The following is a 22,203-nucleotide window of genomic DNA, read 5'->3' on the forward strand; positions in this document are numbered from 1 at the left end:
CAATGGGATCCGTGCGACTGGACAGTGAAATATCACAACAACAACCAGGTTCCTTTCTTTTCACTCAACCTGCCCTTTGCTTTACAATCTCTTTGCTTATTAGATTCACGAGCATCTGCTTGTTTCTTAAACGAAGAATTTGTGAAGTGTCATAAGTTCCCTTTAGTTCAAAAATCCAAACCTGTTCACGTTGAGGTCATAGATGGACGACCTTTATTGTTTGGTAGTGTCACCCATGAATCAGAACCTATAAAAGTGACACTTAAGGACTATAGTAGTCATAATATTTTCAGTATTATTAGAACCCCATCAAATCCTGTTATTCTTAATCTTTCCTGGTTGAAAAAGCATAATCCATCCATAGATTGGAGATTGCGGAAGATGACCTTTTCCACAAAACCACCCAAGAGCAAGCCTAGTAGAAAACCCCAAATAGAGAAATCCTTATTCATTAGAGCAAGAGCATTTATAAGATCGTCCAAAGAAGGCACACAATTTATTATTTATGCGGCTCCAACTATCGGGGAGAAGATCTCGACAACAAGTATACTTGAGCAATATAAGGATTTTAAAGACGTGTTTCAAAAGAAAAATACCGACATGCTACCGGAACACCGACCATATGATTGCACCATGGACTTGTAAGAAGGAGCACAACCGCCTTTTGGCCCAATCTACAATCTATCGCAGACGGAGTTGACGGAATTACGGAAGTACATCGACGAGAATCTAGCCAAGAACTTCATCCATCATTCAAAATCGTCAGCTGGAGCACCCATCTTATTTGTAAAGAAGAAAGATGGCTCGTTGCGGATGTGCGTGGACTATCGAGGCCTCAACAAGGTAACAAAGAAGAATCGTTATCCGTTACCCTTGATTTCTGGTTTCTTAGAATAACTTGGATGAGCCAGGATCTTTACAAAAATTGATCTAAGGGGAGCTTACAACCTCGTACAAATCAAGGAAGGAGATGAATGGAAGACAGCGTTTCGTAGAAGGTATGGCCATTTTGAGTATAATATCATGCCTTTTGGTCTTACCAATGCTCCAGCAGTCTTTCAACATATGATGAATGATATTTTCCGAGAGCACCTTGATAATTTTGTTGTCATCTATTTGGATGATATTTTGATATTCTCCACAAACGAAGAAGAGCATGAAAAGTACGTTCATTTGGTATTGGAGAAACTACACGAGCGAGGACTATATGCCAAGTTGGAGAAGTGTTTATTTCACCAAATAGAGATGGAGTTTCTGGGATTTGTTACGACTAAGAAAGGCTTAAAGATGGACCCCAAGAAGGTAGAAGCAATCGTGTCCTGGGAGGTTCCGAAGACAATTAGAGACGTACAATGCTTTCTTGGTTTTGCCAACTTCTATCAAATCTTCATCAAGAATTACTCTCAAGTTGCTGCTCTTCTCACTTGGTTGACATGCAAGGATAAGCTGGAATGGGGACCTCTAGTGGAGAAGGCGTTTCAAGACTTGAAGATGACATTTACTACGGCTCCAATCTTGGTACATCCACACTTTACAAAGGCTTTTTATTTAGAAACTGATACTTCGGATTTTGCTTTGGAAGTTGTACTTTCACAAATGGGAGAAGACAAGAAGCTCCATCTGGTTGTATTCTATTCTCGAAAGTTCTCTGCTGTTGAAATCAATTATGAGATCCACGATAAGGAACTTCTTGCTATAGTGGATTCTTTCCAAGAATGGCATCACTTTCTTGAGGGAGCTGCACACCCAATGTCCATATATACAAATCACAAGAATTTAGAAGTATTTCATGTCGGCTCAAGTTCTAAATCGACGTCAAGCTCGGTAGAATATGTTGCTATCTAGATTCGATTTTGTTATCACTTATCGACCTGAAAAGCAGCAAGGACTATCTGATGCCTTCTCGAGGAGATCGTATCTTATACCAAAGGCTGGAGAAGCAACGTTTGATCAACAATGTATGACATTGTTGAAGCCAGAGCAATTTCAACTTTGCGCTACTATTGTGCCAATTGATACTGACTTCCTGAATCAGGTACATACCGTGACCATTGAAGATTCAGTAGCCATTGATATTAAGCAGCATGCCAATGACGACAAGTTGAAGGTAGAGGGAGATCTTTTATACTTTGAAGAGCAATTATATATCCCAAAAGGACCAGTACGACTCCGAGTTCTTCAATCTTGCCACGATTTTCTAGCTGCGAGATATTTTGGATTCAACAAGCCCTTGGAGCTTATTTCTTGAGATTTTTGGTGGCCTCAAATGTGGAAGGATGTGAAAGATTTTGTCCTCTCCTACGACATTTGTTCAAGATCCAAGAATCCTCGACATCGCCCTTATGGACTTCTACAGCCATTGTCGATTCCATGTCGACCATGGTCTTCAATTTTTATGGACTTCATCACGGACCTGCCATCATCTAACTCATTTGACAACATCTTTGTCGTGGTAGATCGGCTTACAAAGATGGCGTACTTTGTCCCTTACAAGAAGACATCATCCAGTGAAGTCACAACAAGGCTCTTTTTCGATAATGTGTATCGATATCATGGACTACCAGATGATATTGTATCAGATCGAGAAACCCAGTTCGCATCAAATTTTTGGAGATCTCTTTTTGAGATACTGAAGGTGGATATCAAGCTTTCTTTGGCTTTTCATCCTCAAATTAACGGCCAAATGAAACGTGTGAACCAAGTCTTGGAACAATACTTACAATGCAGCATCAACTATCAACAAGACAATTGGACCACATATCTGCTGTTAGCCGAGTTTGCATATAACAACACCCTCCATGCGTCGACTCAATACACACCATTCTTTTCCAACTATGGGTATCATCCGAAGCTTGATTTATTGAGTTCGTCAATAAATAATAATCCAGTAACTGAAGGATTTGTGAAACAACTATCAGAGCTTCAAAATTCATTGAAGCTTCAATTACAATCCGCTCAAGAATCCTACAAGGTGACTGTAGATAGATTTCGGAATCAAGCACCTACTTTCAAAATTGGAGATAAAGCATGGCTTCTTTGATGAAATATCAAGACCAAGCAACCATGTGATAAGTTGGACTATCGAAGATTGGGACCATTTATCATCCAGAAGTAAATCAATCCAATGTCGTACCGTCTGGAATTACTGGCTTCTATGAAGGTACATCCAATCATTCATGTTTCTCTATTAGAGCCTTATCGAGAGTCGCCTTTTCTTGAAAGAGTGCAATGTCCGCCACCTAGTATTGAAATTGAGAACCACGAGGAATACGAGGTTGAAAAGGAGCTGGATTCATGGCAAAGATAGGACAAGTTGGAGTATCTTGTTCATTGATGCGGCTACGATATTAATAAGCAAACGTGGAAGCTAGCTGAAAATCTTGTCAATGCATCGTAAAAAGTACAGGACTTTCATCAATAACATCCTCACAAACCTAAGCCGGTTCGACGATAGCTTCCTTCTGAAGCTTGCTCACCCAAGAATATAAGAAAGGGGGAGAGCACCACCAAAATTCGTAGTTAATATAGTTATTTTCTCCAAGATAAAATAGAATTTCTTTAGTAGCCATAGTTTGGTCTTCTGATATGGATAGCCAAGAGATAGATACTATGCCAATCAAATTATTTCAACCGACTAGCTCACGAAGGCGATCCCAAGATGAAGAACCGCCTACACCACGACAACGACGGAGGATACCAAGTAACCGATCACTGGTGATTGTATTTGAGTTTGAGCCTGCTTACGATGGTCAGCCGGAAGGCGTGTTTGCAGGACAATTTCACAATGAGGACACGGAATTTCATGCTTGGTCAGAAGTTGAAGGAGTAGGCTACTACCATTGGCTTCAAGGGCCAATGAACCACTTGCCTCGTGAACAACAGTTGGAGTTCTTAGCAGATGTTATACAACAGATCTTCATTTTCTTGCGTTGGTACTGATTAACAACAATATTGCTTCTCAGAGACCTCGAAGCTAAAGGAAGGGGTGATGTTAGGAACATAGTCCTTAGAACCTTCTAGAGACAAGTTTCTAGAACCTTCTAGAAGGAAGTCTCTGGAACCTTCTAGAAGCTTTTTAGTTGGTAGAAGATGTTAGGGACATAGTCCTTAGAACCTTCTAGAGATAAGTTTCTAGAACCTCCTAGAAGCAAGTCTCTGGAACCTTCTAGAAGTTTCCTAGTTGGTAGAAGTTGCTTGAGAAGCTTCCTAAATAGGAATATATATTAGAATCGAGATTGAAGAATTCTTCAGTCTCGACAACACATCTCTTGGAGCTCTAGCTCACCTCTCTGGTGTTGTTCTTATATTCATCTGATTAATCTAGTTCTTGCCAGTTCTTCTTGAACTTCTTGTTAGATCTCGAGTTTGTATTACTGTGTCCGTGACACAACAATCCTACCAAATTTAACAAATTCTTAAATAAACTTTAAGTAATCTTTAATAATTCAAATCAAACTTTAACCAATTCAAAATAATTTTAAAAGAAGTTACAAAAGAAATACAAAGAAGTCATAAATTAATTTAAAAGAAAAATAATAAAAAAAAACCTAAAAAAATATTAAAATAAAAATTTTAAGAAATAATCATATTTTAAAATTCTATAAATAATAAAAATAAAAATAAAAATAAAAATCTAAAAAAATATTAAAAATAAAAAATTTAAATAAATCCTAATTAAATCCTAATTAAATTCTAATTGAAATCTTAATTAAAATCTTAATGAATATTAATTAAACTTTAGGTAAAATCCTAATAAAATTCTAATAGAATCCTAAATCCTAAATAAGCCCTAAATCCTAGATCAATCCTAATCAAATCCTAGCAAAATCCTAAATCCTCACCAAATCTTAAATAAATCCAAAAAAAATCCAAGTACATTTTAATCAATTACTATTGTTTTTTGAGATCTCAATAAATATTAATTGAACCATAGTTATTAACTAAAATTTCATCCAAACTTCAATTAACAAGCAATTAACAAGCACACAAAATTTGAAAAGAATCAAACTTACCAATTGTAAGAAAGGCTCCCAAAACCTCTCAGTCATTAACCACCCTCCTTCTCCAATTTAAATGTTGAATTTTCAATAAAGATTTTTCCTTACTAAACCATTCATTTGCTCTAAAAATTGATTTATGTATAGATATTCAATTTTAAATTATTCTTACCAATTTTCACTTCAATCAAATTGGCAAATATTGCGAGATCTCAAAATTCCTCATTTATCCCAAATTTCAATTATCTAAGACCATAATCCACAAAAACTCTTGTATTCTTTAATCTAACTATGAAATTGACCTCAAATTTTTCATAAATATTTATGATAAATTATTAAATAAATATAAAAATTTATACCTATAAATATGCAACAAAACTTATAAAATCTTAAAATTTGTCAACTTTTTTTTATTTCTCAAAAATTAAATCTAGTGAATACATTACTAATTTTGAAAATTCCTCAAAATCTCAATATTAATTCAAATGATATGAAACCAATTCTTAACAATCTCTTCACTAGTCTCTTCTCTAGTCTTATTCTTTGATTGACAAAAGAACCTTAGAAATAGCAAAGATATTTGATTTTGTGCCTCAGGGTCAAATTTTGACCATGGTTGGCAACTAGTCCTCTTCAAGTATCAATTCTTATTTTCTTAAAATAACTTTTACTAAAATCAACTCCTAACTCTCACTTATATATGCTTATATTCTTTATTTTTTTAATCTACATTATTTTGCTTTATTTACAACTATAAAAAGTAAATAGAATTATTTTTATAAAAAGTAATTCCAATACTACAAGATTTTACTACCTGCCTAACTTATATCTATGTTTTTCTACTATATCTTTTTAACTAAGATCTTCTATAATAAAACACTTTCTTTTTTTCTTTTACTTAATGGTTGTGTTACTACACAGTATTACTTAATTATTAATGTCAACATTAATATTTATGATAGAAAAACCAAAAAGTCTTGAATCAAGATAAAAACAAAATAAAGACATTAATAAGAATAAGAAAGACTTCATTCTTATCTCTACATATACTATATATTAAAAAACTACATTTTGATGTCTTATAGGCCATGTAATACTTATCCAACTTATAAGTCATGTATTTAATTTAGAAGACAAGTTGTTGATATGTATACCACATGGCCAACTTGTAATTCAAGTTGCTAAATTTTTAATATATAGCCAACTTGTTAGCCATGTTGTCAACTTATCAATCACTAATAAATAAGTATAAGTCTACAAAGCTTTTAGGAAGCTTCCAAACAATATATGAAGAATATAACCTACTTCTACTTACTTGTATCTAGTTCTACTTATCTAATAAATATACTAGAGCATATGGCTATTTGTTACACTTGCCAAAGTCTTTAGGCTCTACCCTCTTTAATCTTGAATTTTGTAGGGATTTAATAGGCAAATACAAATATATAAAATTTATTAAAATTATGCAATTTTCATTCAAGGATACAAATAACCATGATACAAATTATATACTTTTTCTTTAATAAAACTCATTTATGATGTGAAAAAGTGTCTACTATTCTTCTATGTTCTATTGGTCATGTTAAATTAGTTCTTATTTAATTATGAATTCTATTGTAATAGATTTATTAATTATATATATATATATATATATATATATTGCATTTAGTAAACCAATTGCCTCATCTAGATACAAGGAATTGAGATATTTACAGTACTCTTGAAGAATGTGCAACAATAGGAAGAATAATTAACATTAAGAGTTGCAAAGCGTGTATTGTAAAGGTGGCAAAAGTGTCCATTTCCAGTACAAAATATTAAAGTTGAGCCACCAAGTAGCAAGCATCTCAATTTTCCAATTGGAGTCTGACCAATCTTCTCTCCCCACACAATCAATATACAGTCCCCTCTTTCCTTCCACCTCACTGGCATGTTCGATTGGTTAGTGCATGGACACGCGTTTCGATTTTCCTTTGTCCAACACTTCTCCGAAATCAAAATCTCCGCTGCACACACAGCTGACCCCGAATGTTGCTAATTATTCTCAAAGTGGATGATGATAGATTTGCAAGGGTGAATTCAAGGATCAACATTCATATAAACACAGAAGAACATCGTTCTCTACGCCAGCTATGAAGATGATGCCACCGAAGCCAGCAACTAGAATTCAAAACCTAACTGGAAAAAAAAAAAAAAAAAAAAAAAAGGAGAGGAGAGGAAGAAGAGAGAGAGAGAGAGAGAAAGAAAGGTGGAAAATCGCCATTAACAGTAGATAACTGATGTAAATGCTAGGAATCCCTAGTATTTTCCAGTAGCATTAACAAAAAAAATCTTAGCAAAAGCAGGTAAGACGATGAGAGCAGTCAAGAGGCCGCTCTCGGCAGCAGCGAACACTGGCTTAAAGCTAGGTCGTTTCTTCAACTCTTCGTAGTAGAGCTTGATGTTTGGCCGAGAATCGAGAAGCTCCGCGTCTTTCTTCACCTGGTACACTCGGAAAAGCACGGGAGTGAAGATGATATCAGCGGCGGAATAGGCATCCCCGGCCAAAAACTTGGTGGATGACAATCTTGCCTCTGCCTCATCCAACAGGTCCGAAAGCTGCTTCAAATTCTTCTCGCGGGCGTCGGAGTTGCTTGGTCGTTCTATAGATTTCTTCAAGCTTACAAGCTTCTTCTTGTACAGCTCAGCCAAGTCCGGGTAGCGTGTTGCGTTTGCCTCAGCGACTTTGATTTTGTATTCTGTGCTTAACTTCACCGCAGCGCCAGATGAAGAGTTCCCTTCTGCGAACAGATTACCATCCCAAGCGTCCACTTTCTGAAGCCACTCGTTTACAAAGGCTCGGTCTACAGAATCTCCGCCGAGAGGAATCCCCTGCTTGTCTGCCCACCTGATGATGTCTGCAGATTCTACAATTTTCTCGCTCCCAACAACTAGAGTCGGAGATGACCCTGCCGGATTCAGCTTCAAATACCAAGGCTCCAGAGACTGACCGTTGAAGAGATCGATTTTCTCCTCAGTGTACTACGATCGGACAAACCGAGTTTTAGTTCAGAGCACATACACAGAAGCTGGAAAATTCCCCAGGTGAAGTATGCTCCAATTGAAGTCATCAGAGTAGAATTTTTTCATGGGGTATCAAAGATGACAGATCAAACCGTTGCATTAAGATGGGTCAACGCAAGAGATGCAGGTGGGAGAAGCGAACAAACTGAGTCACCTTGATGCCTTTCTCCTCCAGAGCAAGCTTCGCTTTTGCAGGGTTGAACGCAAGCGAGTAGTTGTAGAGAATTACACTACCTTGTGTTAGATCAGAATCTGAATTGCAATAAAAAATAAAAAATAAAAGATGTCAAGTGTCGGCGAATGTTCCACGACCATATGATATTTCTGTTGTCTGCTACAAGCATTCGCGACTTCCACTACTCCCTTTTGCTCAACACCTCCTCCAATTACAATTACCATAAGAGCGTGTGATAACTAGTTTCTATCAGATTTTGAAAATTCCCAAATTTTAATACGAGGCATCGACGAGAACACATACCAGTTCCACTAGCCTGAGCCGTCTCTGTCTTTGCTGCTGCGCATACAAGCAACGAGGATACTGCGCAAGTGCTCCAAAATGCACCCCCTTGCACACTGTAAGTGCCTGCAAGCGCATACAAGAGGGTAAGCGTGCTTGTGCTCCAAAGTGATGAACGCCGGAAGATAGCTAGGAAGGAATATCAGCACTCACCCCAGGGCGAGAACGCCATCACTCCGGCAGAAGAAAAAAAAAAAATATATCGGCCGTTGGGTCATAAACCTACTCAAGAAGGCGACAGCCACCAGTTCTCCAGCTCGAATTCAAATCATCAGCTTTACTACTACAAGTTCGAACCTCCGACCATGTCGCAATGCTCACATCCCTACAAACTCAGAAGAACTAATGAGCACGGGACGTTGCCGAATCTAGGCACGATCAAAGAATGACAAGCAAACGGAACATTCTATAAACAACGCTGGAACTAGCTAGTTTGGTTGATGAGTTTAATCTTTGAATGACAATTCGAGCAGGTAGAAGATCTATGCAGGGGCATTGAGGTTATAATTGGGCTTTTTAATGTAGGCACTACATACACTTTCTACTGAAGCTTATTCTCTTCAAAGTCATAGCCCAAATGATCTTTTCATGGTCGCGCAGGAATAGACCTCGTAGCAACAGCGTCGGTAGCATTGGAACGAGTGTCCCAAGATCCTTACATATCCCCGCGGAACGGTCTTACGCAATGCCAACGAGGTATGAAGACGAGACAAACATACTCTGCAAGCTATGTCAACTGCGACGAAAACTGATACGAGCCATGTACGCTTAGCTCACAGACCAGAAAGAGAAATCAATAGCGAAACCCGGAAGCAAGAGAGCCAGCGGGGCTCAAACTATCACGAATCACGAACCGGAGCCTATGCAGCGCTCCTAAAACCCGTCCCACTTTCATCACAAACAGAGCTCATAATGCTCACCTAGTCCCTGCTTCGCAAACCGACCACCCAACTCATTTCTCGTCAAATTCTCCGCCAACCGGGAACTTGAGAAAGATTGGCGAGAAGAAAACAACCAATCTCTGGTGGAACCAACTCCCAATCCTGCAGAAATCGCCCTCCCTGACCCTGATTTTCGTGGTTCAGCAGATTTCGCAACAGGCAACAAACCAGTGCCTAAACCAACACACGGTCTTCCAGCCACCACCGTCGGGTCCATTTCAATCAAGCACTACTAATGGGTTTTATGATTCGCGTTGCCCGTGTCCGACGCACTAGACTATAGTTGACACAAACTATGTACAAATTCGAAGCAGGAATGCTCCTTCGTGTGTATCCATGTAGCTGAGCTGGGTGCCGTTGTGGAATATTTAAGCATCTCAAGCTTCTCGTATACCACGCGGTTCTCGCCCACACGCGCCTTATTATTCCAGTGAGCCGCATCCGTCCTTACATTCTTTTCCAATATCCCATCCCACCTCCCTGCAGCTGCTTTCCGACCAATCCTGTAGAAATCTCTGTGCCCCAGTCAAGCGTGAAGATTGCTCCCATTCTCTGAGAATCTGTGAATGATGAGCCATCGAAAACTCCTTCGTTCTGACAGCATCATATGTCGATTACGGTATCGCCAAAGCTGCAAATGGGAATTGCGTGGTGGTTTCCGGTTTTTTTTACCGTGATTGTGCATTCGTGGACCAATTTCTGTGTCAGGACGATCCTATCCTCGGGCCATGATTTCAAGGATTCCAAAGCTGTTTCCGCTTTGCAATCAAAGGGGATCCAACGCAGCCATTCCGGGAGCCTGGAGCCGTCGAATTCCACGTAACGAGTTGCTCGTGACCAACCCTAAAACAATGTGTTTTGTGTGTATGTGTGTCTCCGGAATTCAGTGTGTTTGGTTTCGGTGAAGGTTGAATCCTGCTAAGTGACTTGTAACTCAATAAATCAGTTTACAATGTAAATTTACAACCCATAAGTTATTAATAGCATTGTATCCAGGACGCGGGTTCAGAAAGTTTCAAAACAAAAAAGAGTTATTGTTCAAAAAGGTAGTCATATCCAAATTAATGCATTAGTCACCGAAGCAGTTTCCAAAGGCATCAAGACCACATTAAATGCATTAGAATATATGTATAGTTTTTCTTTTTCCTTTTCTTCTTTACTTTCTATCTTCTTGAGAGAGTCTTAGGATACTTTCGTCAGATTATTATAAACGTGATCTTGCTAGTAGAGTTTTGATCTTTGAGAGTTTTAGATTTTACTTTAGTTTCCGCACATTGGACAATTTTCAAAAATCAAACATACTTGAACAAACCCTGTAATATTTGGGGACATAATTTTCACATCATAGGTAGTATACTCTTAATGGTCGTATTTCCCTATGCCAAACCCTCCAGCAATCAGAATTAGCTTTCAGCATTCTGACAAAAAGAATAGTATGTCATAAAACACAATCCTTTCTCAGTACTGCATATGTAAGAACATATTAAAATGTAACAAATTCCACAAATAGGACTACATCAATGACAATATTTTAATGCTTCTTTTTGTTGGTCATGCCATTCTGTAGTCTCTGTTGCCTACCATAAATAAGCACAATGAACACCACAACACGTCACCTTTTGCATCACAAGTTTGAGTCTTGTCCACACACAAGTCCGCACTCTCACAGAGTTCGGCGTGAAATTGTCGGCAGATTGGTACAATCCCAGTGATCGATGGATGGATCGATCGTCAGCTCCTGCAGTCTACGATCGTGCGATGTAAGGGCCAGGACTAGATCCTAAACTATACTGTTCCAGTAATCTGAACAGAGCTAATCGAATCTATAGCAGTGTATATTATACATGACTTAAGTTTCTATGTGGAAGTTCGGCTCACAACAGATCCGAAAACGGCACACTAGGTGCACATTCGAGCTGCTGCGGGCTGGCTACATGGCTATGGCGAAGATGGGTTCGTTGGCTTTGCTTCATCTTCAACAAGCTTCGCCCTGGTCGGTGCGGACAGCTCCTCTGATATGTACATGAGCAGTGTCTGAGTGCCACACCGACGCTGAACTCCAGACCGTGATATATGAGGTGTAGATAGAAGACTAATACAAGCCAGAATGCAGGCTTGAACAATTGCTATGCGATATTTTCTAGTGGGCTAAAACTGCTTGAACTAAGGGAGAGTTTTCATTCAGCTGCATGCTTTTGTTCCGAGCTCTCTATGATCTCCATCCTCTCCGCTTGTCGGAACTGCTCAAGCTCATCACGAAGCTTCGCTGCGTCGATGAACCTCTCCTCCACCGCTGCAATGTACATGTCCCGGATGATGATAAACTCCTTGGCGTCTTTGCAGTCTCTAGGAAGGGGTGTGTCCAAGTCCGTGATGACTTGCCCGTCCTTGGTGACGATGCTGGACTGCGGCTTCTCTGGGTCGTTCACGATGCGGACTCCATCGCCCACGGCCAGGTCCTTGCTCACCTGCAAGAGAGTGAATTCAGTCTGTAAGAGAATTGGAGGCACCGCGTTGGAAACCATCTCAACTTCAAAGAAAATAATCCAGATATTCACTTCCATTGGAAACCATCTCAACTTCAGAGATCGGGTAGAGTTTCATTAGGAGCATACCTGGATGGGGATTTTGCATCTGGCAGCGAGGTTGATTGCATCTGAAGGACGAATATCAAGGCTGACGGGTGGAGCGCTGTCGTCTCCCTCTTTCACGAGATGAACCCTGGCGAAGTAAGTCTCGTTGACTCGTTTCGTCACTCGGACAAGCTTCGCCTTGTATCCCGAAACCTCCAAGATGTTCCTCATTACTTGGTACACCGTCGGGCGTGAGATTTGTACATTTTGTAGAGCATCCAAGAGCATTGCGCTCGGGAACTCGAGCACAATAATGGGTAGTAAGAGGTTGGAGCCGTCATTGAGTTGCAGAACAATAGCTGGTTGCGGAGCGTAAATAGGTAGAGTTCCCCCTTCTTTCGTGTTGTGCACGCACTTGAGCACATTGCCGTCGCGTAACTTAATGACGCAACCATCAGGACCGCTCCTGACCTCCAGGGCTTCCAAAATTGTGGAGTCTGCGTAGTCCTCGTCGTTCTCGCTGAAGTTCTCTGCGACACTGTCGTTGTTAAACGACATGCTGGAGTTTCGCTTCGTGAGAGATCTCGAATTCCGCACTTTCATGGCGGCAGGGAATGGGGCGGAGTGGACGGCACCAGCGAGGGGCGAGGTCCACAACGGAGAGCTCCGTGAGGTTGATCCGAAAGGGAATGGTGCAAGCCTGCTTTGATGGAGTCCCGCTGGACAATGGTTGTGGAAAAGGCCCATGGCTGCGGCGGGAGCTGCCATCTGCACTATATACCAACCTAGCTCCCACCAGAGTTTACGACCGCTTCTCACGAATAGATGTGACAATACACAAAATACTCCTACAGCCACTGCTGCAACATACCTGCAATAAAATCCAGTAGAAACCGATATGTAAGACTAATATTTAAAATCGCACCATGAGAACAAAGACCGAAGACATTGACAATCGGAGTTTGAAGCAACGCTTGCAAAACAACCAAAATTGATTTCCAGAAAATCTGACACAACCCACAATTCTTTCATGCACACACAGTTCCATGCCGAACTGATAGAACACACTCACCATTACAAGTGAACGCAACGCAGGAATATCCAAGCTGTAACAGTGATCTCCACGAGTCACGAGCAAACAACAGAACAAGGCCTCCAAGAGAAAAAAGAAAAAAAAGAAATGCACATCAGAGAATCTGGTAGTTAGAAGATGAAGTTCAATGTCCCATACCTTGAACAAATGTGACGAATTGAAGTTCACGGTGAACTCAGAATGGTGGCACAGTCTAGCTCTTCAGACCCACAATATTCCCTGCTTGGGCAATTTAGAGCTGGAACAAACGCCAGCCTACGTATTCTTCAAGCAACGTGCTTCTGCAGATGGAATTCGCTCCGGGAATGGTAAATAGCGACGATCGAGCCCGAACGATGCAGCAACCCCCCTGCAATACTACCAGGCAGTGGACTCACAACTCAAATGACAATGGCCAGAGAGAGAGAGAGAGAGAGAGCTGAGCAAATTGGGCAAATTGAATGAATTGAGGGAGGAGGGGGTGCAGTGGAAATGAATCGGCAAACAGTGGAGCATTATGAGGAATGCGTGCAGTGTTGCGCGTGTTCTGATCGGGGAGTGAGGGAGATGAAAAAGGCATCTTACGCAGATCCACTTGCAACTGCGAGGGACAAAAAGTCGATGGGGTGCAACCCAACGATGGCGTACAAGACCAATAAACATTACTCCCACACAGTTGGGCATCCACGTTGTCTTTTCCTCTGATCTCCTTGTCAAACCAAACCTTTCTTTGCCACTAAAGTTACAACATGTCCGCAGTTATTTAATATCTGTAAACAGAAAACTGGTGGAAATCGATACGACTTGGAAGGATCCTCATGCCACTCCACGAACACCAATCAATCGCTGGAGAAGTTCAATTCTTCGTGGAAATACCTATTTTCAGGTCTAAGAGTTGATCATTATAAACGATGACTTGACAGGTTTCCCCACTGGACTTGTGAGTCGATCGTTGGTTGACTATGAGTGTAGGAAAAAAAAAAAAAAAAAAAAAAAAAACACGCGCACACACACTAATCGCTGCTGAATCTGCTCTTCCATAGACAAGATTAACGGAATTTGAGATGGAAAAAATAACAACAGCAATATAATAATAGACAAATATATGGAATAAAATACACATCGGCTTTGCTCATGGTGAAGGCCCAGGTCAAAATGCGAATTCCAGACGATCAAAGCGAATCCAATATCTAACATCACGCAGGCTGGATTTCAACACAGGACACAATTTACATGATTTGCAGCAAACATCATTAAAATGGAGTGGAGCTGGACAACCTGCAGGAATCATCAGCCAGACCACTTTAAAAAGAAAACAAATGATTGAAAAAAAAAAAAAAAACAAACAAACAACAACAACAACAACAACCTATTTCAGTTCATCAAAATAATTTTCAATTTCGGAGCTCGGAACATCCGTCGGCCATCCCTCGTTATCAGCCACCAGTACCGCCTTTGAGTCACAAATCGAAGGCCTAATTCACACTTTTATCCATCAATCACAAGGGTTTTCTTCTTATGCCTCCTTGAATTACGACGTGATGAAATACTCATGTTACACAATACACAAGAATTTTCGCAACATTCTGTGAGATTCTGGAGGAAAAGTTTGAGTAAACTGAGCTGAAGCTTCGAAGTGATGTTGCGTTTGATTTCTACCGCGTGATCCTAGGATTCTTTCTAGCTTTTTCCTATCGTGGAGCCCCCTAAATTTATCCACCACGGGAGCCAATGAGCGATGGGTCTTTCGAAAGAGAGTTGCAAGGCTTTTTTGCCGGATCTGTGAGGCATTCCATCGCGAGCAGCATCAATGGCTCCGGCGCAACTGCCAATCTAATCCCATCAGTGAGAACCAAGCAGTGGTGTGCATTCAATATGCCGGCCTGGTCGCTCCCAGCTCGCTTGGACTGGTCGCTTCGAAGGAGAAAGATCAGAGCTGGCTACCCTTTTTCTGATTAGGATGACTCAGACTATACTTGCTCGAATATATCCACTCACTCTATCTGAAATCATCTCTATCGCTTACTCCACAACCTTTAATTACGTTCTCGCACTCCTTGCAGTTTGACTCTCTAAACGAACTGAGATCGATTCTTGAAACACGCGTTTAGACCACAGTTGCAAACAGAAACAATCAAATTCTCATACGGCATCATTCGGAAATTCCACATCCTTAACAAAAAAATCAACCAAGCGGAATGTCCAACCCACCGACCCAAGTGGAGGAACTCAACTTTTCAAAGATCAAATCCAGCAGTACAAAAAAAAAAAAAAACAAAACAAAACAAAACAAAACAAAACTTCAGCAAGTAGAATATTAAGAACCCAAGCAAGACAAACATACAGGGTACAAATAGTGTGAACCAAATTAAGACCTAATCACCCAATTGTAGAAATCGTTCTTGCTTATTCATTTATACTTTCATATAAGTTTTGTTTTGAATTCCTTTAAAGGAACTCCACCAGAGCAGCGAGACGTGCAGAGCGGGAGGCAACGAGGGTGGACACCACAGAAGGCACACGCAGCCGCAGGGAGAGAGGGGAGTGAGCACATGGGGCTGCAACACAGGGAGGCAGGCTGTGCAAGCACGCTCCCCCCCCCCCCCAAGTGGTTTTGCGGCGTCGCCACTTGCGCACCCGATGAAAAAGCACCAACCCATCCATTGCGCACCCACCCACCATTCTAATTCTCATTCTCGCTCTCGTCCTTCTCTATGGCGCATCCTCCATCGCCACCTCCATCGCCACCTTCATCTCCATCTTCATCTACTTCTACTTCTTCGTCTCGTCCCTGCGCCGCCGCCTTCGTCGACAGCACCGACGCAGCCGGCCGCGAACGGCCGGTAACTGACACAATCTGACGCGTCTTACGTGACGTTGCAGTTCGCGTCCCGGCCTCGCGACGCAGTCGGCATCAGTTGGACTTCTGGGTGATGCCCACTGTTAATACGTTTCTTCGTTTGTAGGTGGATTTCAGTTGTGTATGGCTGTTTGTTGATATTTTTGTCGCCTGTTTGTGTGTGTGTTCATCTGTTTGTCCGTCTAACTAATGTCTGGAGACTCCGGAATGTTGATACTTTTCCATCAATTATTGTTTATTTCTTGTTTTTTTATTTGTTTTTGAATAAATGAATAGAAATATATATATATATATATATATGTTGTAGACTTGCCTATGATTTGTCATGATTCTAAATTTAGTGCGATTACAATCTCATTACACAAGGCATTAGTCTCGATATCTTAAATCAGAAACAAACAGAGTAAGTCAATGAAAACATGTTTTAGACGTTAACTTCAGTAAATTTAATTTTTAAATCATTTAAGATTAAATACTTAAATAACGATAATTATGGTTATTTTAATAAATAAAGTTTAGAAAATTCCAGAAGGAAGTAAGACACATCAATAAATATGTATCAAGAAAAGAACTGAAACGCACAAAATCACTACCACCATTTATTTTAAAACCCATTTAAAATACTGGTTTGTCGACGTTACAACTAAATGAATATTTTGCAAAACCAATAGATCATACTAGTTGGGCAAAATCCCTTGTGTTCATTAATTATTTCAGTCTTTTTTACTACTTAAGAATGTTAGAAAGAAATCCATCAGCGGTATAAACATGAAGTAAGCATACCTCTAAAATTATGTGTTTATAATAAACACATAGCATAATTTCAGGTTGACAAAAATTAAAGTAGAATGTTTTAAACTCAAGCAATATAACAAAAGCAGTATAGAGAAGATAAATCATCCAAACAAATCTAACACTAATTACAATAATGTTAATTCATTATTTATGATAATGTTGTATAACAGAAACATTATAGGACATCCACGATACATAAATAGAGGAAAATTAAAGAATTTAAGTGCAGACGATTAATGCGACCCCCATTTGTGATGCTCTTAGTGACTTAATTTTTTCCATCGAGTTTGTAGTCATTTGTGATGCTCGTACTGACTTAGCGGACTACAAACTCGATGGAAAAAATTAAATGTACTATGATAGCAGATTAGGGTAACAAGTAATGCCTCAGATGTGTGTTTTCTGAAGTCGCGACAGGATGAGCAGCGCTGTAAAAGATCTTGGACATCTTCAAGTTTGCGTGGTATCTGAGTTGCCTTCTGCAGATGTCTTGGCAGTGCGTTCCTCAGCCGATGCCGTAATAACGGGTACCCACAGATTGGCGCTGTTTGCGAGCAATCCTTGGACTTCGGAATCAGCGGTGGCTTCTTCAACCAGTGCCCCAAGAGAGTCAAGCTTCGCAGACATATTGTCAAGCTCTCTAGCCACGTCTACCTGAAGCGAAGTTTGCTGCCATAGTTTAGAGTCCAAACTTCTACATAATTGAAGACTTGAGGAACAATGATAAATCTACGAAGTAAATATTCGCTCAATAGACGCAGAAGTCTGAGACACACATGTATCGTGGCCTTGCACCAGTGATCCCAACGTAATCCACCGAGACACAAGACAACCTCGCGAAGACAAATCTCCAAGGACATTGTAGCTCTGAGATGGATACGACAGGTGACAAACCTCAAGCAGAGAATCCTGCCTTAAGAACTTGGCACACACAAAGACGAACAAAAACACGTTCTGAAAAGATAAAAAGACCGACCAAAGAATGGATATATTAACTCTAGGCTCGGTATGCAGAGCAGCCACAATTTACCTCGCTCATTCGACTTGTAGAGGCGCCAGGAGTTTTCCGAGTTTCAGCTTGAAGGGCGGCGATCTTCGCTTTCAAGTCAGTTTCTTCAGTTCCACTATCGGCTTCCACCTATTCTTATCAGTTCCGCATGCATATCGTTACTTCAACGCAACGGGTAGCAAAATTCAACCCTATAGGAGTTCAAAGACTGTGAATTACTGGAAATCATAGCCGAGGAGGAAAATCTCCACGCCAGAGACATTGCGACCAACTCCAAGGCAGTGCCGCACAATTTTTCTCCAGAAAACTGGCATCCTCTAACGAAGCGTATCCGATAATGGACAGGTGCTACCAGATGCCTCCATTCCAGACATGTACAGGTAATAACAACCTTGACTGGTAAACAGAGATGGGTACTGACACAAATTCGAAGACACAAACAAGAGAGACTAAGCGCAGGTTACTTCACCTGGTCAACGAGGCCATACAGAAATTGGAAAAGCTGGTCATCCGCAAGCTGGGCTTGGGGTTTCTTCACTCCTCCCATCTCTTCTGCAATCAAAACCCTATCTCCGCAATCAAAACGTCACAGTTTATTTGCCTTGTAAAGCGGAACTGGTAGCCTAACAAATATTAGGTTTCCTGATCTAGTTAGGGCAGACGTGGCTGAAGCCTATAACACAAAACCCTAACCCCTCGGCTGGGGGCATTCTCCCGCTTCGGAACTCCGTGAGCAACTTGAGGGTGCGTGAGAGCCCCCAATTTGTAGTTTTGTTTGGCGCAATTTTGGGTTGGTTGCAGGAGAGGAGATCGGGTATCAAGATGAGGCCGATTTTGTTGAAGGGCCACGAGAGGCCGCTTACGTTTCTCAAGTACAACAGAGACGGAGACTTGCTCTTTTCATGTGCGAAGGATCATACGCCTACCGTGTGGTATGCGAGTAACGGCGAGCGATTGGGCACGTACAAGGGCCACAACGGGGCTGTGTGGTGTTGCGATGTTTCCAGTAAGATTCTTATGGACTAACCTTAGACATGTTAGCGTTGTCCTCGAGAAGGAACGAGGGTTTCTAGAGCGTTTGGTGTCTTAACCCCTCAAACCAGGGCGACCTATAGGAGGAATGGTGTTCGGTTGATTGGTGTGTGTGAATGAACTCCTGTGTGCACTGGTCGTCGCGTTCAGGGGATTCGACACGCTTGGTGACGAGCTCGGCTGATCAAACTGTGAAGCTATGGGAGTGCGAGACTGGAGTCCTGCTGCACACGTTCAATTTTGATGCGCCCGCGAGAGCTGTTAGCTTCTCTGAGGGAGACAAGATGGTCGTGATCTCCACCGATCCTTTCATGGAAAAGCAGTCTGCTATCCATGTGAAGAGGATCGAATCCGACAGGTTCCTGCGTAAGTGATTCCTTACTTCATTTTGGTTCAGGAGCTTCAACAATCTTTCTATTACTTTGACGTTACAAACGGTAAATTGATTAATTTGCAGAAATGATGGTATGATTTCCAGCGCAGAGAAATGGGTCAGTCTACCATGATACTTGGGAGGCGTTCAGATTATTTGCGTCTCTGGCTGGGTCTTGGGCATAATTCAAGTTGTAAACGAATTTCTGAATCTGTGCAAATCCCCTGTCCAAATATTATAAGATGCCACGTGAAAGATTTCGATGCAGTATTTGTTCGAAAACTAATGGCAGAGGATATCTAGACGGACACTCTAGGCTTCTACGTCCTGCTACTTCACAGTTTCGTCTTATCCTGCATTGTCGGTCACACTTAACCGAACCTAGGTTGTAAGGGTTGAGGCCGTATTGATTTATTCGAACAGTCGTTGCACTTGTCAATTGTGAATTCTGGATGTTATGTTCAGAATCGAGCGAGGACGTGCTCACCATTACAGGACCACAGGGCAGGATCAACAGAGTAATGTGGGGACCACTCAACAAGACCATCATCAGTGCAGGCGAAGATGCCACCATCCGCATCTGGGATGCCGAGGTCTGTCTTCAAACATAGCTGTTCACATTGCTGCACTCCTTAGCCATCTATCTTTCTTCCATTACGTTGTCAAGCAATTGTCGAATTTTTTAATCACCGTATTCTCTGTCATGTGTATGGCCTGGGTTCCAGCCAACGCCATTGTTTGGTTTGAAACTGACGGCAAAAGGCTTAAACGCCATTCCTGAGTCTTTCCAATGACATGTTACTCTCGAAGTCCCAGTCTCGCCATGAGCCTTTTTTAGACCTCGTACTTTTTAAGCATTTTTATATCTGGATTTTCTGCATTTTTATTAGTCTCAACCTGTTTCTTGTCTCTCTTGCAGACAGGCAAATGTTTGAAGGAAAGCGATCCTGAGACAGGCCACCAGAAGGTTATTACAGCAATGTCGAAATCAGCAGATGGATCACACTTTATCACTGGCTCTCACGATAAGTCGGCAAAATTGTGGGATATACGAACCTTGACAGTGTTGAAAACGTATACCACAGAGCGACCTGTTAATGCTGCTGCAATTTCACCTCTTCTTGACCACGTATGGCTGGGTTACTCTCTTTTTCTTGACTTGATATCGCTTCCGGAACCCATATTGGTTGGACTTTTGTTTGGTTTCGTCTCAAAGAAGAAAACTACACATTCATCGTGATTAACCCTGGCTACTGCCAAGGTCAAAATGGACTGCTTAATTATATACGCTTGTGGTTTTGGTACAGGTCGTCATTGGTGGTGGTCAGGAAGCTTCACAGGTGACAATGACAAGCACGCGAGTTGGAAAGTTTGAGGCGAAGTTTTTCCACAAGGTCGGTGTTCTCTTAAGAAAGCTCTTAAGAGAGCTTGGTTATCTCCTTTTTTAATGAAATATTTACCGTTTTCCTACCACGGGTTCTCCTGTATCCTTCGTTCTGTCTTCAATAGACCTAGGTCACCGGACACCATGCTAAGTTGATGTTTGCAGGCATTCTTCTTAGCTTGTTTACTTCTTTATTCCACTGCAAAGGTCACTGAATCCGCGTTCACGATTTCCTGATGTCTGCAGATTTTTGAGGAAGAGATTGGGGGTGTGAAGGGTCACTTTGGACCTATAAATGCCCTGGCTTTTAATCCGGACGGTAGAAGGTGCGCTTCTTGGGGGTCTGTCAGACCAACTGGGCTTGCCACGTCAAGGTTATGTTTTGTTATTTGTCATTGGGAAAATAACAAGTTTTACTGATTGTTGAAACTTGTGGTTTTTCAGTTTCTCAAGTGGCGGTGAGGATGGATACGTCCGTGTGCACTTCTTCGACGCTGACTACTACCACATCAAGGTTTAGGAAGTGTCTCTTCGCAAGTGGTAGGAGCAGCGTTGTACCCAGAGAGGCCGACTAGACTTCTGCTACAGATAGTTTGTGTTTCAACTTGGATACTACTCCACAAATTTTGCACCGGAATTTGAGCTTAACAGGGACAACATCCAATTACATTCCACTTCAAGATCTGTGGAGTTCGACTGGTAGTGAAAGTCTAGTGGAAGCTGATTACCGTCGTAGGAGCTTCAGGGTATTTGTTGGTTTGCTCTCGCTGTTCGAGACTGTTAGTAATGATATGGTAGTGCAGTTTTTTATGCATTCTACCTCAGTACCTCATTTTCTTCGCAATATCTTAACACTTCTTTTTTACAAGCATTTGTTATTATGGTTGTTGTCTATCTTATAAAAATATCTGTTCAACTCTTGATGCCTAGAGCGTTTGAGGAAAACAACCTTTAGGGACGTGTAATTTACAAAAGATTCCATTTATGAAAGCATGTGGGACAAAATAAATGATATGAAAACACGAATATTAAGTTCGTCTTTTAATATTTACGAGTGGCTGAGCCTATCAATTGCTTCACGATGAACCAATAATTTAGTAACACACGATGGACATCTGATTGGTTAATTAAATGGTTATGGTGAATCTTGCATTGTATTTCATATCTGTCAGGGTGTTTAAAAGAATAAGTTTCCAATAATCTTTAAATCTAATCGGTTTTTTGCATTAACGATTAATTTTTACGAAAGTTTAATGAAGAGATTTAATCTGAATGTCCAATGAGTGAAGTTCTTTTTTCGTTTTTACTTAATGAATAGATGCATGATTGTTTCTCTACAAATTTTATCAACTGTCTGAGATCGGTTTTTTTTCCCCCTTTTCTTCCGTACTGTTTACTTTTAATATTTGTGTGTATAAATCCTTCATCTGCAGAGAATCAACTTATTTTTATTTTATTTTTATCTTCGATTTCAAAATAAGATCTAATTTCAGCCACAATATGAAATACCTCATCACGTAGAGGATATCTGATGTCTTGACGATGAATCGAATAGTTGCAATTTTCAACAAGAAAGCATGCACATGA

At 40.8% G+C, this 22,203-nt stretch overlaps 4 protein-coding genes across 4 annotated transcripts; 1 reads left to right on the plus strand and 3 right to left on the minus strand.

Annotated features, from left to right (window-relative positions):
- Positions 1-6,747: 6,747 nt before the first annotated feature.
- On the minus strand, positions 6,748-9,846 carry LOC112294552 (glutathione S-transferase TCHQD). The gene is made up of 4 exons (XM_024545126.3): positions 9,498-9,846; positions 8,539-8,643; positions 8,215-8,312; positions 6,748-8,018 (listed from the first exon to the last, which is right to left on the minus strand). The coding sequence occupies exons 1-4, from the start codon at positions 9,733-9,735 to the stop codon at positions 7,296-7,298; spliced, it is 1,164 nt and encodes a 387-aa protein (XP_024400894.1). The 5' UTR covers positions 9,736-9,846; the 3' UTR covers positions 6,748-7,295.
- A 1,318-nt stretch (positions 9,847-11,164) lies between these two features.
- LOC112294553 (bifunctional nuclease 2) lies at positions 11,165-13,821 on the minus strand. The gene is made up of 3 exons (XM_024545127.3): positions 13,323-13,821; positions 12,134-12,962; positions 11,165-11,986 (listed from the first exon to the last, which is right to left on the minus strand). The coding sequence occupies exons 2-3, from the start codon at positions 12,857-12,859 to the stop codon at positions 11,696-11,698; spliced, it is 1,017 nt and encodes a 338-aa protein (XP_024400895.1). The 5' UTR covers positions 12,860-12,962; positions 13,323-13,821; the 3' UTR covers positions 11,165-11,695.
- A 3,122-nt stretch (positions 13,822-16,943) lies between these two features.
- On the minus strand, positions 16,944-18,461 carry LOC112294555 (uncharacterized). The gene is made up of 3 exons (XM_024545130.3): positions 18,297-18,461; positions 17,849-17,956; positions 16,944-17,472 (listed from the first exon to the last, which is right to left on the minus strand). Exons 1-3 carry the CDS (start codon positions 18,372-18,374, stop codon positions 17,269-17,271), a joined length of 390 nt encoding a protein of 129 aa, XP_024400898.1. The 5' UTR covers positions 18,375-18,461; the 3' UTR covers positions 16,944-17,268.
- An 86-nt stretch (positions 18,462-18,547) lies between these two features.
- Positions 18,548-21,448, plus strand: LOC112294554 (eukaryotic translation initiation factor 3 subunit I). The gene is made up of 7 exons (XM_024545129.3): positions 18,548-18,833; positions 19,010-19,225; positions 19,698-19,825; positions 20,152-20,361; positions 20,540-20,626; positions 20,863-20,942; positions 21,061-21,448. The coding sequence occupies exons 1-7, from the start codon at positions 18,650-18,652 to the stop codon at positions 21,134-21,136; spliced, it is 981 nt and encodes a 326-aa protein (XP_024400897.1). The 5' UTR covers positions 18,548-18,649; the 3' UTR covers positions 21,137-21,448.
- Positions 21,449-22,203: the final 755 nt, after the last annotated feature.

The sequence above is a fragment of the Physcomitrium patens genome, chromosome 17 (genome assembly GCF_059467195.1).
Source record: "Physcomitrium patens ecotype Gransden chromosome 17, ASM5946719v1, whole genome shotgun sequence".
NCBI classification, from domain to species: domain Eukaryota; kingdom Viridiplantae; phylum Streptophyta; class Bryopsida; order Funariales; family Funariaceae; genus Physcomitrium; species Physcomitrium patens.

Coding starts and splice junctions, on each gene's coding strand:
- LOC112294554 (XM_024545129.3), top strand. CDS start 18,650: ATGAGGCCGATTTTGTTGAAGGGCCACGAGAGGCCGCTTACGTTTCTC. Junction 18,834..19,009: donor GTGGTGTTGCGATGTTTCCA/GTAAGATTCTTA, acceptor CGTCGCGTTCAG/GGGATTCGACACGCTTGGTG. Junction 19,826..20,151: donor TCCGCATCTGGGATGCCGAG/GTCTGTCTTCAA, acceptor TCTCTCTTGCAG/ACAGGCAAATGTTTGAAGGA.
- LOC112294555 (XM_024545130.3), bottom strand. CDS start 18,374: ATGGGAGGAGTGAAGAAACCCCAAGCCCAGCTTGCGGATGACCAGCTT. Junction 17,957..18,296: donor TGTATGGCCTCGTTGACCAG/GTGAAGTAACCT, acceptor TGATAAGAATAG/GTGGAAGCCGATAGTGGAAC. Junction 17,473..17,848: donor CTACAAGTCGAATGAGCGAG/GTAAATTGTGGC, acceptor ACTTCGCTTCAG/GTAGACGTGGCTAGAGAGCT.
- LOC112294553 (XM_024545127.3), bottom strand. CDS start 12,859: ATGGCAGCTCCCGCCGCAGCCATGGGCCTTTTCCACAACCATTGTCCA. Junction 11,987..12,133: donor GATGCAAAATCCCCATCCAG/GTATGCTCCTAA, acceptor ACTCTCTTGCAG/GTGAGCAAGGACCTGGCCGT.
- LOC112294552 (XM_024545126.3), bottom strand. CDS start 9,735: ATGGACCCGACGGTGGTGGCTGGAAGACCGTGTGTTGGTTTAGGCACT. Junction 8,644..9,497: donor GTTTGCGAAGCAGGGACTAG/GTGAGCATTATG, acceptor ATGCGCTTGCAG/GCACTTACAGTGTGCAAGGG. Junction 8,019..8,214: donor TGGAGGAGAAAGGCATCAAG/GTGACTCAGTTT, acceptor GTCCGATCGTAG/TACACTGAGGAGAAAATCGA.